Source organism: Tamandua tetradactyla, chromosome 7 (genome assembly GCF_023851605.1).
Source record: "Tamandua tetradactyla isolate mTamTet1 chromosome 7, mTamTet1.pri, whole genome shotgun sequence".
Lineage (NCBI taxonomy): Eukaryota > Metazoa > Chordata > Mammalia > Pilosa > Myrmecophagidae > Tamandua > Tamandua tetradactyla.
This window is the reverse complement of record NC_135333.1, coordinates 59779126-59799123: the sequence shown is the minus strand read 5'-3', so window position 1 is coordinate 59799123 and position 19998 is coordinate 59779126. Positions and strand designations below refer to the sequence as shown.

Sequence of the window (19998 nt, the reverse complement as noted above, 5' to 3'; positions counted from 1 at the left end):
TTTTTTCATTGTGTGAAAATTCACTAACAATTATGAGAGTGAGAGGGAGTCCTAATATGAATGACACTGCTGTCCCTGAAACAAGAACACACAGTGTATCCCTGGCAAACTAAGACTTATGGTCTCCCTAGCTTAAAAAAAATTTTCAAACTCCAGGATTAAGTATCATTGTGCTATTTTGTTTTGCTTCTACTGGCTGACAAATAAGGATCAAATAAAGTGAGACAAGACTGGAGTGTGCGCAAGCCAAAAATTTACTAGGAAAACTTCCAAAAACCTTAGACGCTGAAATGCTGTATAATATAGATAAGAATGAACTCCCCCCCCAGGAGGACTAGAACAAAAGCTATCTGTTTCTTATATCATTTTTGAGATGCAAAGGAGTGAAACCCCTGCTGCAATTTGGATTCCAACTGTTCAATGTTCCAAAGAAGCCTAAAATTTTAAATTAACATAGTTTTTTCTTGGACTGGTAATGCCTTCATTTCTGGAAAATTTGACTTAATCAAAGACTTCAAAAGGCCTCCATTAATAAAACTAGAAAATGAGGACCTCACAATAATAACATCCCAACAGTTATAGGAACAAATAATCATAAATGAATAGTGTTTTAGTTTGCAAGCTGCCTGAATGCAATAAACAATAAATGTAATGGCTTTTTAAAAAGGGAATTCATTAAGTTGCAAATTTGCAGTTCTAAAGCCATGAAAATGTCAAAATTAAGGCATCAGAGAAAGATATCTTAACTGCAAAGAAAAGGTCAATGTAATCTGGTTTCTCTCTTACTGAGAGGGCCCATGTCAATATATACTAGGTTTCTCTTCTCATTTCATAAGGCTTCCTTGAGGGCACTTTCCTTCTGCATCTCCCAAGGTCTCTGCTGTGTGGCTGTTGGCACAGTGGGGTCTAAAGCTTTCTTCAAAATGGTTTTCTCATAAAGGGCTCCAGTAAGCAACCCCATCTTGAATGAATGGAGACACATCTGTGTGGAAACCAGCTAATCAAAAATTGCCACCCACATTTGGGTAGGTCACATCTCCATGGAAACAATAAAAAAGATTCCACTCAGTAAGACTGAATGAGGATTAAAGAACACAGCTTTTCTGGAGTATACAAGAGATTCAAATGAGCACATTCTACCCTCTGAACCTCAAAAAGACATGTTTTCTGCATTTACAAGATGCATTCACTCCATCACAATATCACAATGCCTTAAACCATTTCAGTAACAATACAAATATAATACAAAGTCAGAAAGGGTACTAAATCTCATCAACTTCAGCTAAAGGCATGATCTGTCCAAAGGCAAAATTCTCGTCTGGCTGTGGACCTGTAAAACTCAGAACAAGTTATCAGCTACCAATATACAAAGAAGAAAGATGTGTAGGATAGCTGTTCCCATTTCCATAGAGAAATTGGAAGGAGCATAGGGATCACTGCATCCAAAGAGTTCTGACAACCTACAGGGAAAACTCCAATAGATTTTAAAGACTGGGAGTCATTTATCCTCAGGGCTTTAGAAAGTGGCAGTCCCATTCTTTCCAAGGACCATGCAAAAGCTTGGCTCTCTCCAAATGCAACCTTGGGACATTGCAGAGACAACCTTTTATTTGGCTCTACCCTCTCCAAACATCAGGTCACATCTGGGCTCTCTGCCATCTCTGGGGCACATATACAACCCCTCCAGATAATGGGGTGGCAGCCAGACTCTCCCCAATCCCCAAGAAATGTGCTCCACCTTCTCCAAGGCTTGGGACACAACTCTTTCAAAACACTGAAGTAGAAGGCCCACATTCTGCCTTTGGGGCAAACTTGCCTTTTCCCAGTACTTGGGTGGTTCCATTTTCCTTGCCTGAGGTTTCTTTCTTTCTTTTTCTTAAAATTTTTTATTAATTAAAAAAAATTACAAGGAAGAAACACAAACATTCCTACTATATGATCATTCCATTCTACATATATAATCAGTAATTCACAATATCATCACATAGTTGCATATTCATCATCATGATCGTTTCTTAGAACATTTGCATCAACTCAGAAAAAGACAACAGAAAAATAAAATGAAAACAGAAAAAAAATTATACATACCATTCCCTTACCCCTCCCTTTCGATTGATCACTAACATTTCAAACTATATTTATTTTAACATTTCCCCCCCTATTATTTATTTTTATTCCATATGTTCTACTCATCTCTTGACAAGGTAGATAAAAGGAGCGTCAGACACAAGGTTTTCACAATCATACAGTCACATTGTGAAAGTTATATCATTATATGATCATCATCAAGAAACATGGCTAGTGGAACACAGCTCTACATTTTCAGGCAGTTCCCTCTAGCCATTCCATTACATCTTGGATGCCAAGGTGATATCTACTTAATGCATAAGAATAACCTCCAGGATAACCTCTTGCCTCTGTTTGGAATCTCTAAGCCATTGACACTTTGTCTCATTTCACTCTTCCCCCTTTTGGTCAAGAAGGCTTTTTCAATACCTTGATGCTGGGTCTCAGCTCATTCTAGGATTTCTGTTCCACATTGCCAGGAAGGTCCACACCCCTAGGAGTCATGTCCCATGTAGACAGGGGGAGGGTGGTAAGTTTGCTTGTTGTGTTGACTGGAGAGAGTGGCCACATCTGAGCAACAAAAGAGTTTCTCTTGGGGGTGACTCTTTGGCCTAATTTTAAGTAGGCTTGACCTATCCTTTGTGGGGTTAAGTTTCATATGATCAAACCCCAAGACTGGGGGCTCAGAGTACAGCTTTGGTTGACTGCACTGCTTGTAAGAATATCAAGAATTCAACTTGGGGAAGTTGAATTTCTCCCCGTTCTCACCATTCCCTGAAGGACACTTTGCAAATACTTTTCCACTCACTGATCAAATCACTCTGGGATTCATCGGGGCAACACTCTGGACAAACCAGCAAAATCTCATGTCCTATCCAAGGTTCCATGTACTTATGTTGTTCAACCAAACTATCTACATAAGTTATATTAGGAAATGCACTAGTTAAAATACAAATTTTGTACCAAGTAAACATTTTTTGCTTTATTCTCACATGCAAGTTAACATTTAAAAATATTAATTGCCATCTATTTTCAGCACCCTGAAGTATTGACATTCCTTTGTTCTTCCTCATGCAAAAACATTTTTTAAATTTGTACTTTTAGTCACTATCATTATACACTGTAGGCATTCCTAGCTTATACCATCTCAATCTTTATTGTCTATCTTTCTTTCTGATTTCATTTATGCCCCCAGACCTCCTCCCTCTATCATTCTCACATTCAGCCTCATTCAGTGTTTTAACATAATTATATTACAGTTAGGTAGTATTGTTCTGTCCATTTCTGAGTTTTTATATTCAGTCTTGTTGCACAATATGTATCCCTTCAGCTCCAATTACCCAATATCTTACCCTTTTTCTGTCTCCTGATGGTCTCTGTTACCAACGAAATATTCCAAGTTTATTCACTAATGTCAGTTCATATCAGTGAGACCATACAGTACTTGTCCTTTTGTTTTTTGCTAATCTCACTCAGCATAATATCCTCAAGGTCCATCCACATTGTTACATACTTCATAACTTTATTCTGTCTTACAGCTACGTAATATTCCATCATATGTATATACCACAGTTTGCTTAGCCACCTGTCTGTTGATGAACATTTTGGCTGTTTCCATCTCTTGGTAATTGTAAATAATGCTGCTATAAACATTGTTGTGAAAATGTCCATTTGTGTCCTTGCCCTCATGTCCTTTGAGTAGAGACAGCATATGGATGGGTCCTGTTTTTTAATCCATTCTGCCAGTCTATGTCTTTTGATTGAGGAGTTTAATCCATTACCATTTAGTGTTATTACGGTACAGGTAGTATTTTCTTCTATCATTTTGCCTTTTGGATTTTATATGTCTTATCTAATTTTCCTTCATTTTACCTTTACTCATAGTCTTCGTTTCTACTCTCTTTTCCACACCTCTCTCTTCTGTCCTTTCATATCTGTCTCTAGTGCTCCCTTTAGTATTTCTTACAGAGCTGGTCTATTGGTCACAAATTCTCTCAATGATTTTTTTTTGTCTGAAAATGTTTTAATTTCTCCCTCATTTTTGAAGGACAATTATGCTGGATCTAGAATTCTTCATTGGCAGTTTTTCTCTTTTAATAATTTAAATATGTCATCCCACTGTCTTCTCACCTCCGTGGTTTCTGCTGAGAAATCTATGCATAGTCTTATTGGGCTTCCCTTATATGTGATGGATTGCTTTTCTCTTCCTGCTTTCAAGATTCTCTCTTTCTCTTTGACCTCTGACATTCTGATTAGTAAGTGTCTTGGAGTATGTTTATTTGGATTTATTCTCTTTGGGATACACTGCACTTCTTGGATCTGTAATTTTAAGTCTTTCATAAGAATTGGGAAATTTTCAGTGATAATTTCCTCTGGTATTTTTTGTCCTCCTTTTCCCTTCTCTTCTCTTTCTGAGACACCCACAACATGTATATTCATGTGCTTCATATTTTCCTTCAATTCCCTGAGTCCCTGCTCATATTTTTCCATTTTCCTTATATTTTCTTTTTCTTGTCTGATTTCAGATGTTCTGTCCTCCAGTTCACTAATTCTATTTTCTGACTCTCGAAATCTACCATTGTAGGTTCCATTGTTCTTTTATCTCTTCTACTGTGCCTTTCATTCCCATAAGTTCTGTGATTTGTTTTTTCAGACTTTTGATTTCTTCTTTTTGTTCATTCCTTGCCTTCTTTATATCCTCCCTCAATTCATTGATTTCGTTTCTGATGAGGTTTTCCATGTCTGTTCATATATTATGAATTAATTGTTTCAGCTCCTGTATCTCATTTAAATTGTTCATGTGTCTCTTTGACTGGGGCATATCTTCAATTTTCCTAGTGTGATTTGTTATTTTTTGCTGATGTCTAGGCATTTAGTTACCTTAATTCGTTTATTCTGGAGAATGCTTTCATTTCTTTTACCTAGGGTTTTCTTGCTGGATGAATTTGTTGTTTATCTGTTTTTTGACATTCAGTTCAGCTTTTTCTGGACCTCTAGCTTAGGTTTTGTTTAACAGAGGAGAATTCTTCAGTTCTTGTTTTCTTGTTTCTTGTCCTGCCTGTATGGTGCCTCCACCCCCCACCCTTAGGAGGGTCTACTTAGGTATTATAGACCCCAGCTGAATTTTCCCAGACCAAACTGGTCTCCTATCAGGAGAAAAGAGTCACTTGCATCAGTTTCCCCTGAGGGTGAGACCCAGCAGGTTGTTATACATTCCTGTGAAGTCTCTGGGCTCTGTTTTTCTTATCCTGCCCGGTATGTGGCGCTTGTCTGCCTGCAGGTCCCACCAGCATAAGATGATGCAGTACCTTTAACTTTGGCTGGGGCCGTAGTGGAGACAGAGTACTGGTTGTAGGCTGGTTTTAATGGCTTCATATTACCAAGCCCTGGTGTCTGAATTCCTTGAGGGAGGGATTCCACTTGATTTGGGCTTCACCCCCCCCCCTGGGGAAGGCACAGCTTCCAGACAAGCCCTCAAACAAGCTTGTTTCTGCTTATGCCTGGGGCAGTTGCAGCCTGAGAAGTCCTGCTGGTGAATCCAAAGGCAGTCAAGCCTTTGTAGAAACACAGCCACAAAAATCTCTCTTTCCTTTTTTTTTTTTTTTCCTTTTTCTGTCAACCCTGTCCCCTTGGTGCTGGGGCAAAAATGAGTGACCTCCACTTTGACCAGGTTCACCTGAGCTGGGGGCCTATTTTTAGTAGTCAGAATTTGTTAATTAATTCCACCATTGGTGTTTGGTTGGGGTCAGCCCTTGCTGCTGGTAAAGTTCCTTTCCTTTCCCCCCTGGGAAGCAGCGTGTGGGTGAGGGATGCTGACCACCATGGCTTGGGGAACTCACCATTCTGGGTGGGCTCTCAGCCAGTCCAGCTTGTTCAGACTGGGGTATGCTATGTGTCCAGTCACTGATGTGGCCCCAGGAGCTGTTCTGTTCTGTTTCTGGTTATTTAATAGTTGTTCTGGAGGACGAACTAAAATATGCACATTGCTAAGCCACCAACTTGATTCTTGATTGCACTGGCCTGATGTTTCTTGATGTCAGACCTCAGCTCCCATGGTTCTGCCTCTGAAGTTATTTTTCCTTCAATTTGTCCCTTTGAGCCCAGACTGGCAATGGTTCTGTTTATGCAGAACCCAGAACACTCTTGTAGATTTTCTATGCAGAACTCTCAGTCACATCCATTGGATAAAAGGAATTTCCACAAATTTTTTTCTGGATAACTCCATCTCAAAACCTCACTTGTTCTGTAATGGCTAACTGCTTCCATATATGGTTCAATCCTTTGGTTGGGTATTATTCCTTGGGATCTCCCTTTTTGGAAACCCACAATTTTCAAGACCACCAATTTCTTGTTTCTTTGTATCCAGAGTTCAACTCTCAACTCATCTTTTTCCTGTTACATTTCACTGTAAGCTATAAAGAGAAATCAGGCTGCACTTTCTACATTTAACTTGGAAATCTCTTCTGCTAAATATCCAAGTTTATGGCTTTAAAAATCTGCCTTCCATCCAAAGCCAGTAGTAAATTCAGCCAGATTCTTTGCCACTTTTAAACAATGATTGCCTTCCTTCCTGTTTGCAATAATGCATGTATCAGTTCTGCCTAAGACCTTTTCAAAGGTATCTTTAGAGTCCAGAGTCCACACTTATACCAACAACCTCTTCAAAGCACTCTAGCCAATCTCTGTTAAGCTCATCACAACTATCCCAAAATCTTCACCTTATTTAAAAGGCTGTTACAACATGTTTGGTATTTGCAATCCACAGCAGCAGTCCACTTCTCTGGTACCAAAATCTGTTCTAGTTTGTAAGCAGCTGGAATGCAATATACCAGAAATGGAATGACTTTTAAAAAAGGGAAATTTACTAAGTTGCAAGTGTACAGTTCTAAGGCTGTGGAAATGTCAAAATTAAACATCCAAAGTCAGACACCTTTACTCTAAAGAAAGGTTGATGAAGTTTGGGGTTTCTCTCTTAGCTGGGGAGGGTGCACATGGTGATATCTGATAGCTTTCTCTCCATATTTCATAAGGCTTCCCCAGGGGCGTTTCCTTCTGCATCTCCAAATGTCTCTGGCTTTGTGGGCTCTTGGCACTGTGAGGACTAAAGCTTTTTCCAAAATGTTTCCCTCTTAAAGGGCTTCACTAAGCAACCCCACTTTGAATAGGTGAAGAAGCATCTCCATGAAAATCATCTAATCAAATTCATTATCCACAACATGGGTCACATTTCCATAGAAACAATAAAAAAGATCCCATCTAGCAATATTGAATGAGGATTATAGAATATGGCTTTTCATGCATAACAGATTCAAACCAGCATAAGAACCAGAAGGAATATGAAAGTGAAGAAAAATACCCACAAGGTTAATGAATATTGGTGCTGATAAACAATAAAATAACTATTAAGTGGGCTTGAAAAAAGTTGAGGTAAAGAAACTCTATTTAGAATGATTAAAAGATTATTAGAAGAATACTATAGAATTTCTAAACACGATAGTTGATACAGACATATAGAAAACAGCATTAAGGTTATAGTAGACATAACTAAAATGAGGATTAGTTAACATGAAAGTAGAGCTGAAGAAGTTACCCATAACACTCTACATAAAAACCAATATATGGGAAAATAAGAGGGGTTGAGAGATACAGAGGATGGAATGTAAATATTTAGGATATTTCTGATCAGATTTACCTAAGGGATAGAAAGAACAAATGGGCATGTATTCATAGCAATGCCTGGAGATATTGATAGATAGGGAGATAGAAATAGAGAGGACCTGCAGAAGTGTGAATATTTTAACAACTGATGGCTTTAGGAAATAGAGGTTTTACATGAACTTTTCTGAACATTTGCTAGTTTTCAAAATATAAATTTAGGAAAACGTTATGAAGAATTAGCAAAATTATTATTTATCTATGAATATCTTGGGCAAAAAATGATACACCAATACATTTATGGAGATTGATTTGTTATTGTCCTTGCTAGAATCTGTTATGTGTTCCAAGAATCCCATGCTCTTTTAATCCAATCTTGAGGAGTAAACCTATTGTTTGTGGAAACTTTTGATTAGGTTGTTTCCATGGAGATGTGACCTGCCCAATTCAAGGTGGTCTTAATCTGCTTTCTGGAGTCCTTTAAGAAAAAGACATTTTGGAGAGAGTTCAGTGAGGCTAAGAGAAAGAAAATGCCCCAGGAGAAGCTAAGAGAGAAAGAAATGCCCAAAGACAATTGGAGACAGAAAGCAGAGAGATGAAACCATGTGAAGGATGTAGAGAGAAAGAAACATCCCGGAGATGCCGGGAGAAGACCTGCAGGACACAGACAGCTCAGGGAGATGTCTCTGGAGAAGCAAGCAAGGGCTCCCAGATGCTCAGAGAGAAAGGCACTGGAAACAGAGGCTGAGAGTTCCTGAGGCCCAGGAACAAGGAATTGGTGGACATCACCACATCCTTTCCAATGGAACAGAGGAAACCTGGAAACCAGAGGCCTTTATTCAGAGACAAGATATCTTCCTCTTGATGCCTTAATTTGGACATTTTCATGGCCCAAGAGCTGTAAATTGTAACAATAAATCCCCTTTGTAAAAAGTTAATATATTTCTGGCATATTGAGTTTAGCAGGTTTAGCAACCAAAACAGGTATTAATTTAAAATATTAAAGAACACCCGAGTAAGTGGAAACTCGCATCATGATCATGAATTGGAATTATTATTAATGGACAGAAACCTTTAACTCCATTTTGATCTTCAGTTTCAATTCATCTTATGAAAAAGCTCTTTTTTGGAAGTCAATGAAGTTTTATTAAATTATATATAAAATGAAAAACAATAAAAAGTAATCAAGGTAATCTTAGATAAAAACAAGGAGACAGGAAAAAATGATTACCATTTTGGATGGCAGTACTTACTTTCCAACAAATTCAGACAGAATTTCAAAACAGACCAATTGAGAGATGAGAGAGATAAAAAATAGAGTATGGATACTTGATATATAATAGAGATAACAATGAATATTTGTGAGAAAATATGAAACTTTGAATAATTGGTGCTCAAAAACTTAGATATCCATTTTTAACTACATACACACACATATACTTATGTATATATATACCACGTGTATATACTTATATATGCATTTACGCGTGTGTGTGTATATATATATATAAAATATATATATAAATCTATGTAAGTATATCAAATACTTATATATGTATTTGAATTCTAACTTTACATAGTACTAAAAAACCATTCCAGGTAAATTGAAGATGTGAATTTGAAAGCAAAGTATATAATAGTTTCACAAATAATACAGAAAAATATTGTGTGTTGCTGAAGTTAGGAAAGGACACAACAAGCATGAAACACACATGAAATACATGATGATTTTGATTATAATGGACTTGGACATTTGGTTAATTAAAACATACTATCAAGAAAATGAAAACTAAGTACAAATTGGGAGAAGATATTTCAACAACTATATGTGCATATGACAAAGGATTAATGTCCTGAATATATAAATGTGATAGATTGTTTACAAAATTGGGAGCTCTGGAATGATGGTGGAATAGAGTAGATTGAGTTCCCCCTGCTCCAAGGAAAAGTTAGAGAAAGGACTGCAGGGTGACATATAAGGTGATTCAAGAGTGTAACTGACCTGGGAGAGTCTTCCGCACCACCTAAGGTGGCCCTGGTTGCAAAGTTGAGGAATTGAAAAGGAGAAAACTGGAGCCTAATGCAGAAACCTAGAACACACAGCAGTGCCCAGTCAGGAAGATGGGGACTAGAAAGTAAGCCAAGTCGTGTTCTTTGAATGTGCTACCCTCATCAGTGCAGCACTATGATCCATGACTTACCCCACACACCACATACCTGAACCCTGTCACCTGCCCCCACACCCCACGGTCCAAGCACCCCTGCCCCACCAAATCCCCCACCTGCTCCTAGCATCCTTAAAAAGAAGAACGAATGGGAAGACTAACTCTCCCTGACTTTAAACCTTTTATAAAACCACAGTGGTCAAAACAGCATGGTACTGGTAGAAAGATAGAAGCATTGACCAATGGAATCAAATCAATAGTGCAGAAGTAGACCACCAAATCTATAGTCAACTGATTTTTGATCACGCCACAAATCCTTTGAACTGGGACAAAATAGTCTTTCCAATAAATGGGCATGGATATCAATAGCCAAAAGAATGAAAGAGGACACCTACCTAACACGTTACACAAAAATTAACTCAAAGTGGGTCAAACACCTAAATATAAGAATTAGCACCATAAATCATCTAGAAGAAAATGTAGGGAAACATCTTCATGACCTAGTAATAGGAGGTAGCTTTCTAAACTTTACAGCCAAAGCATAAGCAACAAAAGAAAAAATAGATAAATGGGAACCCCCATAATCAAATGCTTCTGCACCTCAAAAGATTTCGTCAAAAAAATGAAGAGGCAGCCAACTCAATGGGAGAAAATCACATATTGGACAAAGACTTGATATCCTGCCTACACAAAGAAATCATACCACTCAACAACAAAAGAACAAATAACCCAATTACAGAATGGGCTAAAGATATGAATAGGTAATTTTCTGAAGAGCAAATACAGATGGCTCAAAAGCACATGAAGAGATGTTCATTTTCATTGGCTATTGGGGAAAATCTGTTCAAGAGTATGAGGGGTGTATGGGTGTTTCAGTGGTAGAATGCTTGCCTTCCATGTGGGAGACCCGAGTTTGATTCCCAGACCATGCACCTGAAGAAAAAAATGAGTGTGAGATACCACATCACACCTATGAGAATGGCTGCTATTAAACAAACAGGAAACTATAGATGTTGGAGAGGATGTGTAGAAACCGGGACTCTTATGCACTGCTGGTGAGAATGTATAATGGTGCAGCCACTATGGAAGACTGTTTGGCAATTCCTTAGGAAACTAAATATCGAGTTGCCCTATGACCCTGCAATAGCAGTACTTGGTATATACCCAGAAGAGCGGAAAGCTATGACACAAGCAGACAATTGCAAACCGATGTTCATAGCAGCATTACTGCAATCGCCAAAGATGGAAACAAACCAAATTCCTATCAACAGACAAGTGGTTAACAAAATGTGCTATGTACATATGATGGAATATTATGCAGCAGTAAGACAAAATGACATCCTGAAACACGTAACAAGATGGATGAGCCTTGAGGACATAATGTTGAGTGAAATAAGCTAGACACAAAAGGGCAAAAGGGTAGATACTGTATGATTCCACTTTTATGACCATTCTAGAGATAAAATCAGAGGCTTATAATACAGAATATAGGGGACTTAGAGATACATAGACGCTGGAGATGGGTGAACAGTTAGCTAATGAGGTTGAACTCCAATGTAAGGGAATAGATAGAAGTGAAGGTAGTTCTCTAGTGGGTCTATAAGTGATGTTATGTATGTATATTATAACATATGTGTGTATATATTCAAAGTATATTGAAGATGAACAGGATTGAAAGGGGCTGTGTAGACTGATGTGTCACACTGATTGACACTGGAAATATAAATTGGTTCTTGCAAGAACTACTTCAAAGGTATGATTCACATACAAGGAGTGCTTAAGTCCAGGGCACAGGGGAAAACTGCTATTGCATGCGATGGGCTATGTTTAAAAGGAAAACATCAGAACTATCACAGCAACAGCAGAGGTAAATGATGGGGGGAAAGACAGAGTTATGAGGAGGTTTAGATTTACTATTTGGCAAGGGTGTGTTTATTGGTTTTCTTTCTTTTGAGAACAATGAAATTATCTAAAACTGTGACTCTTGATGTACTGTGGACTTTTGGCACTATACATGATGCCTGATGAAAGCAGCTGGCTGAAGGATGCACTGACTGAGAAGTAGATTGGTGAATGATGGTGCATGCTTATGAATGGATGTTGTGCTGTTACAAAAATGCTTATAAAAAAACAGCAGCCTACATTGTAAGCTTTTGTAGCAAATATATTTAGTCCTGAGTAATTATTATTTCTGCATCTGAGAGGCTGTTTGTGCATATATATATAACATGATATTTAGAGATAAGAATGAAGCCGATCAGTTAGACTTAAAGTAATTCAGGACACAGGGGTAAGGAAAACATTGTTTATATATTTTAGAACCTCACATACTCTTTGAGACCAAAGGAAGAAAGGTTTATTTGGTCTGGAACCAAAATTTTCTGTAGCATACAATGTAAATAAACTTATCTGTGCAGCTCATTTGAACAAATGAAACACAGGGAGTCCAGAATAAGAAAGAGGTCCTTGAATTCAGCATAGCTTAAGGTAATGCCTGGATACATCCTAGAGTATATTAAGCAGATAATCAAAAATTATTGGCAAAGTCATTTGAGGGATGGGAGAAAAAATATGGAACTATTAAAGTTTACCATATGGGAATCCCCTGCTACTGTGTTAAACTTTAGGGACACCCAAATCAATAAGCCATGCCCTTGATCATGCGGCTTACTCTCGTGAAAGTTATGTAGGTAGTGGAGAAGCTTAGCCTATCTATAGGTATGCCTAAGAATTACTTCTGGATGACCTCTTTTGTTGCTCAGATATGGCCCCATTCTCCCTAAACTCTGGAAGTGAAATCATTGCCCACCCCGCTACTTGGAACATGACATCCATGGATGAAAGTCTCCCTAGTGGTGTGGGAGATGACTCCCAGGGATGAATCCAGTCCTGGCACTGTGGGATGAACAATGCCATCCTGACCAAAAGGGGGAAAAGAAGTGTAACTAATAAAGTATCAGTGACAGAGAGAGTTCAAATAGAGTTGAGAGGCTATTCTGGATGTTGCGCTTACACAAGCTTCAGATAGACATTGCTACCTCTCATTACCTGCCAAACCCCAGCCAGGACCATTCCAGCCAGTCCTCAAGAACACCTAGGGCAATATACGGGATTCCACACGTGTTCCATACACTGGTGTAACTGTACAGAAACCTACAACTCTTGGATGGGACCCGGATCAGATAAGTTGTGGCTCAGAGAGCCCAGCCTCTGTAGAACATCAGATAGTTTCATCTCCCTACCTCATATCACTGACAGACCCTTCCAACATGAAAAAGTTGGAATGGCCATAGCCCAAACACCCCTAAGGAGAGGGATAGTAAGATCAGAGGTGATGGTGGAGTTGTACAGAGAAGATAAGATTTAACAAATGAATGTGATTGCTGAATCAATAAACTGATATATCTTTTGGTCTCCAGTATCTTAGAACAGCTAAAAGCAAAAACGTAAAATTGTGGAATTGTAACCCATGTCAAACTCTGAAATGTCTTCTACAACTAAATTGTGGTACTACACTTTGAAACTTATTGCTTTTTTGTATATGTTATTCTTCACAAAAAAGAAAAAAACATCAACTGTGATGATAAAACATATTTATGCCTTTTAGCTTTCTATATTCTGGAGCAGCTAGAAAGAAAAATCTTAGAGGATCATGTGGTGGCCCATGATAAACTCTGGGATCTGTCCTGTTGAAGGGACTTGTTGAAGGGTGCTTGGAAATCTATTGCTTCTTTATTTCTTTGTTTGTATGTATGCTATATTAACAATTAAAAAGTTAAAAAATGTTTGGTAATGAATGTTGGTGATAGCAGCACAATATTATGTATATAATGAATACCAATGTATTGTACACTTAAAATAATTAAAATGGAAAATTTTTAGTTATATATAAGTTAATACAATTAAAAGTTTTAACAACAACAAAAGAAAATGTCCTATAGTGTGAAGGAGAAAATCAAACTCGTGAAACTTTTATTTGGTCCTGACGATTTTGCATCCAGTTTGGTGAACAGGTGAAATAATCTAGTATATGGAAACAGTAAGTATGGGGTAAAGTTATTTCTTAAAAAATGAATTTCATTCCCCTTTCACTAATAAAATATCATTTGATTTATCTAATTCAAAAAGTTGCCCTCAATCCTTTACCTCTCCCTGTATCCACACGTTTTCCAATGTAACTTTGCATCTCCTCCCTTCAGGAGGTGGTGTCCATTTCTTCTCCTCCTGAACCTGTCCTGTCCTTATGACTTCCTTGGTCAATATCATTTTGAGATGCTATGATGAGCCAATTTTCTGCCTAAACCTGAGAGGGCTCTGAACATACTTCAATTGTCTCTTTGATAATTGCCACCATCATGATGTAAAGGCTGGGATACTTGGCTAGAGGATGAAAAACCATGTGGAGAAAAGTTAAGTCACCCTGAAAATAGCACCAAACTAGGAAGCAGAGTTCCTGGCTGCCCTGTACTTGACAGAAATTCAGAAGATATCCCAATAAGGACTGTTCAGCTGAGCTGAGCACAAATCATGGATCCAAAGTTATTAGTTAAATATATGTTTTTTACATTAAGCACCTAAATTTTAGAGTGGTAAGTTATTAAGCTATAGCTAATGGTATAAAAATAATCTTCTACAAGTAAATAAAAGACAGACAATATAATAAAAGTTGGCATAGTAAGCTCCATTAGTATTCAGAGATATGAAAAAAACATAAAGAGGGGTATTGCCTAGCATACAGATTGCCTAAAAATGGAAATGTTGGCAATATTGCGTTGTCTGGAATGTGGAGCAAAGACATATATCATTTATGGCCCCAAAGAGTAGACAGAGGAAAAAATCACACTGTGGAAGGTTTGATGCAATCAAATAAATATAAACCTGCTCATATACTATTTCTTGGCAATTCAGTCATAGATCTAAGAAAATATCCAAAGGGTACACTATTATAAGTGTATGAGGAGACACATGCAAAAATGTATCTAGAAGAATTACATAAAATGGGCAAAAAAGCTAAGAAATATACAAACATCACAAATGGCTCTAAAAATTTTGATAAGTAACTTACAATATATTCATAAGATGCTACACTATGTGGAGTTGAAAGTGAATCAAGTACACCTTCATGCATCAACATAGATGATTTTCACACTATATCTTAACTAAATGAAGCTACTTGTAGAAGAACATCATTTGATTCCACTCCTACAATGCTCAAAAAGTAAAATGAAACATACCTTAGGTAATATACTCTTTGATAACAAATTATGAAAATAATTAATGAAAACAATGGTTATCATAAAATTTAGAAAATGGGTTCTCTGGGGGGAAGGAGAGATCATGAGTAAGGATCAGAGAAGGAAAATATGTTGTTCTAGTTTGCTAGCTGCTGGAATGCAATATACCAGAAACAGAATGGCTTTCAAAAAGGGAAATTTAATAAGTTGCTAGTTTATAGTTTTAAGGCCAAGAAAATGTCCCAATTAAAACAAGACCATAGGAATGTCCAATCAAAGGCATCCAGGGAAAGATACCTTGGTTCAAGAAAGCCAATGAGGTTCAGGATTTCTCTCTCAAGTGGAAGGGTACATGTCCAACACAGTCAGAATTTCTCCATCATCTGGAAGGGCATGTGGCAAACACAGTGTCATCTGCTTGCTTCCTCTCCTGGCTTCCTGTTTCATGAAGCTCCCTGGGAAGCATTTTCCTTTTTCATATCCAAAGGTCACTGGCTGGTGGACTCTGGTTCTCGTGGCTATGTTGTTCTGCTCTGCTCTCTCTGAATCTCTCATTCTCCAAAATGTTTCCTCTTTTATAGGACTTCAGAATTTAACCAAGACCCACCCAAATGGGTGGAGACATGCCTCTACCTAATCCAGTTTAACAACCATTCTTGATTAAATCACACCTCTAGGGAGATGATCTAATTATAGATTCAACCATACCATAATGAATAGCGACTGGAAGAAACAATTGCCTTTACAAAATGGGATTAGGATTAAAGCATGGCTTTTTAAGGGTACATACGTCATTTCAAACCAGCACGTATGTTATCTCATAACCTGAATGGTTCGAAGGTTTCCAGTACATTGTTATTATTTTAGGTATAAATATGTGTAGGACATATTTTACATACCTACACTCATTCTGTATTTATATCTTTCATATTTTTAGAAAGCTTGTGGCAGCAAGTTGACTTACTCAACTCCCGGCTGAAATTGAAAACACATATTGAAATAGAAAGTTTGTCTTTTCAAATCAAAATGAAAAATTGTTTCTCTGAAGTTTAAGTTAAAAAAAAATTGTACACCATTTTTGTATAATCTTCCTTTAGTTCTAAAGAGCATATATACTCAGGGTATGCTTCAGGAAGTGATACAGGAAAGAACAACAGATACTGATATGGAGAGAAAGATGTTTAACTGGGAGACTGAAGAACAAGCAGAGGAGAATTATTTTCCACTTTCTTCATTTTAAGACTATTTACATTTTAAAAGTAATTTCAAAACAACTCATTAAATGTGTCAAATATCAGAGAAGAGAAGAATGTTTAGCTTTACTGCAGGAATGGGACCTCTTCCTGCAAAAACTCATGGATAAGAAAATTGTTCAAGGACCAAATATAATTAGGGATTATCTGTTCTCCTTTTCAGCTTGTCCTTTCTGGATGTCAATGAGATCCTGGGGAAAAAAGTATCCTAGAGATTTGGAGACTGAAGATTACTTAATACAGCTGCCTTATTTCAGAAATGAAGCAAATAAGATGTCACTTCAGCAAGGTTACAGACTCGGTTAAACAGATAGGGCTGTAACAAATTTTCTGACACCTGCCCAATCTTTACTCCAACTACTATCATTCTGCTGACATTGCAGAAGAAGGAGAAAATTAATGGGAGTGCACATGGGATACACCTGCATAAAAAACATTAGGGAAATCAAGTGGCCCAAGGATGTGTTGAGATGCTTGCAAATCAAAACATATGTGGGGATAATACTGAGGCCTCCTGGGCCACAGCCCTGCTCATCACCTGCATGTTTTCTTTGATCCGCTTCTCATTGAAACTCTTGGCCAGGACCACCACCCCACGCTGTATCTGGTAGCGAAGAGCAATGAGGGCTGGGGTGCGCTTGTGCTTTTTTGCCAAATCACAAAGAACTGGATCATCCAAGAGAACAGGTGAGTTCTGGTCCACCCTGGAAGGAAGGCAGCAAGGCTGAATATCTGCCACACAGTATTCAATTTACTAGGGGGCTCCTCCCAGGCAAGGTGATCTATCTGAGACTGGAGTGTCTCAAAATGTGGTCTCTAGGCCAGCAGCCTATACCACCAGGAATGTATTAGAAATACAAATTCTAAAACTTCACTCCAGATCTATCAAGTCAGACCCCTCCCACCCCTCCATGTGGGTTCCAACAATCAGTGCTGTGTCAAGTCCTCCTGGTCATTTGTAAGTATGCTTGAGATGGTGAGGAATGGTTCCAGACCCTTAAAATTTTCTTTTCTACTTCCCTATGGCTTTATTTCATCTCTTGATAGAGCTCTCAAAGTAGGACAAGAAATTTTATGGGAAGAAAGAAAGGGAAGATTTGGGTAATTTTCATTTTAACATATCTAACATATCATTGAAAATCTTCCAGGCTCAAAATGAAAGCTGTACACTTTCATCATTAAGAATCAAGTGCAATATGTAATATTTTAACAGAAGACTGCAAAATGTATAGAGATGGCAATTTCCCTCTCTATACTCATATACCTGGGAATTATATAACTCTACATTTTCACATAAAGTAACTGAAGCTTATAGAAGTTGTTACTTGAACTTTTAATATTTAATATTATTACTTGAGATTATGCCTTTGGTCTCACCTTTTGGATGATGTCTATATTTTAATGCCGATATTATTACTAACTAGTATGACCAGATAGATGCAGTGCAAAGCCATGCTCTGGAGTAAGGGAGGAGTATTTCTATAGGCCCTATACACCATTTAAACTAACAGTTGGGAGTTAACTCTGGGAAACATAGTTTGATGTGATTGAAATGTTTTTTTTCAATCAAAAAATCTCAACGGAGTTTTAGTTAAACTCCCTATTGTTGTCATTACCATCTTTTATCTCGTTGAGTTCCCAGAGCACTGTAGGCCACAAGTACAATATCTTTTGACTTGCAGAAGTTCAACAGTTTTCTCTGGTTGAAGTAAGGGTGACATTCTACCTATGGAAAGCCAAGACAGAAATGTATCAGATTATATTAAAAAAAAAAAAAACCTTAAACGTAAATTGTAAGAGAAAGGTTAAAAGTTAAAGAAGTTGAACAGTTAAATGGGAACTGAAAATATCAGCATAAACTAATTACTTGATCTAAGGTAAATTTTCTATCTCTGCTCTAGAGATAGAAAATTTACCTCTGCACTAGAAAGGTCAAAACCATGATGTTCCAGAGAATAAGCACCTCCATTTCCCAATATTTGTTCTAAATGTTTTTGGCTTCTTCAAGGAAAAATGACTAATTCTGGATACGAGATTGGAAGGAACTATTTGAGCTTTGGACATCAAACCGTGGTAACAAGGAAAAAATCAGTCTAAGGCCTATAAGAATTTGTAAAAAACAACACAACCCTTTTGGGAGAAACCCATTGTTCACATTTGGGTGGACGTGATTATGAAATGGAATATTGACTATTACATTCCTTATCACATTCAATCAATGATTCCATAGTGAGGAGAGAGAAAAAGAAAGGCACAGAGTGTGAAAAACAATTGTTCAGAGTGAACATAATAAGAAACCATGAGTATGTTGATAACTAAAGGAAAAAATAAACATTATCTTGTCAATAATTACAATTATAGTTTATTCCCAGTAGATGAAAAAAATTTTAACGTAGAAAAATATCATCAAAGAGTGTAAAAAGAGTGATAGAAGTAGAAAATGAGTAGCTGCCAACCTTCATGAAATTATAGTTTAGGCAAGAGTCTTAGCAGGATATCAAGCATTTAAGGATATCTTTAAAACATTGCAGGGAGCCTAGAGTTGTCCCCAATGCCTAAAAAACTCCTGTCATATCTCCTGGCAATTATAAAGGGAAAAACAAATGGTATAGAGTAGATGTGGCTTCTAGTAGATTAACCAAGACATGGAATCTAGCCTCAATAATAGACAACCTGTAATTACATACTTCATAATGGGGTGCAATTTGAAAGACTCATCATCCTGGTGAAATTTGCTTGCCAGAAATATTTAACCTGAATCTAATAAAATCTTCAGATGTAACTTTTAGTTTATTAAAACTTGAAATAGAGGATCAAGTTAACTAACACCAGAAGCCTACAATCTGATAAATAGTATTAGACAAAATCTTCCAGTTTATCATGGGATAAAAATGGTTGAGTCATTTTTAGAGATTGAAAGAGTTAAAGAAATGTAGAAAAGTAATACATGAGCTATAACGGCTCCTAGATAAAAAAGAACTAGTGAAGGATTTATTATTTAAAAATGGGGAAAAATGAACATAAACTGGAAAGCAAATAATTTTAAGGAATCATTATGAATTAGGTTAGAAATAAATGTAGGACTGTGAGTGTGTAGAAGAATGTCTTCACACTCATGAGATGGAATATGAGGTATGTTGGTGTGTCATGTCAAGTCTACAACTTAATTTGAAAGGGTAGAGTAAACATGACAGAAGAGGAAATATGCATGTTAGCATGTTAGCTGAATCATATTTTAAATTTTACCTTGTTCTAAAGTTTTGAAAAAATTAAGGATGAAATTACCAACAGACCCAAAATAAATTTTATTGTTTGTATTTGAATCCATGGTTGTATATCACTCTATATTGAAAACATATTCTTCAATTTTGAAATGATATCATCCAGTGTAGGAGCCTCCACCATTCCTGTGTTCCAAGTTCTTAACAGGTAAGTTAGAACAAAAACCAACCTTAGAACAGGTATTTTGAACAACTAATTTAATTATAGAAAGCAGAGAGGAGAACCAGACCAAGATTTAGTCATAAGGTCTGTCCTGGGATGCTGTTTGAAAGGATGTATGTCCTCTAAAAAAACCATGTTTTAATATAAATCCCATTTCATAAAGGCAGAATAATCTCTATT

The 19998-nt window shown here is 37.2% G+C and overlaps 1 protein-coding gene across 3 annotated transcripts in view; it reads right to left on the bottom strand.

Moving 5' to 3' along the window:
• Window positions 1–19998, bottom strand: part of LOC143691281 (aldo-keto reductase family 1 member C1-like) — a 52411-nt gene that overhangs the window by 4849 nt on the left and 27564 nt on the right. For all 3 annotated transcript variants that reach the window (XM_077169531.1, XM_077169532.1, XM_077169533.1), the window contains 2 exons: window positions 17991–18100; window positions 16913–17078 (listed from right to left, as the gene is read on the bottom strand). In XM_077169531.1, the coding sequence (XP_077025646.1) occupies window positions 16913–17078; window positions 17991–18100 (276 nt within the window). The remainder of the gene's footprint in view (window positions 1–16912; window positions 17079–17990; window positions 18101–19998) is intronic.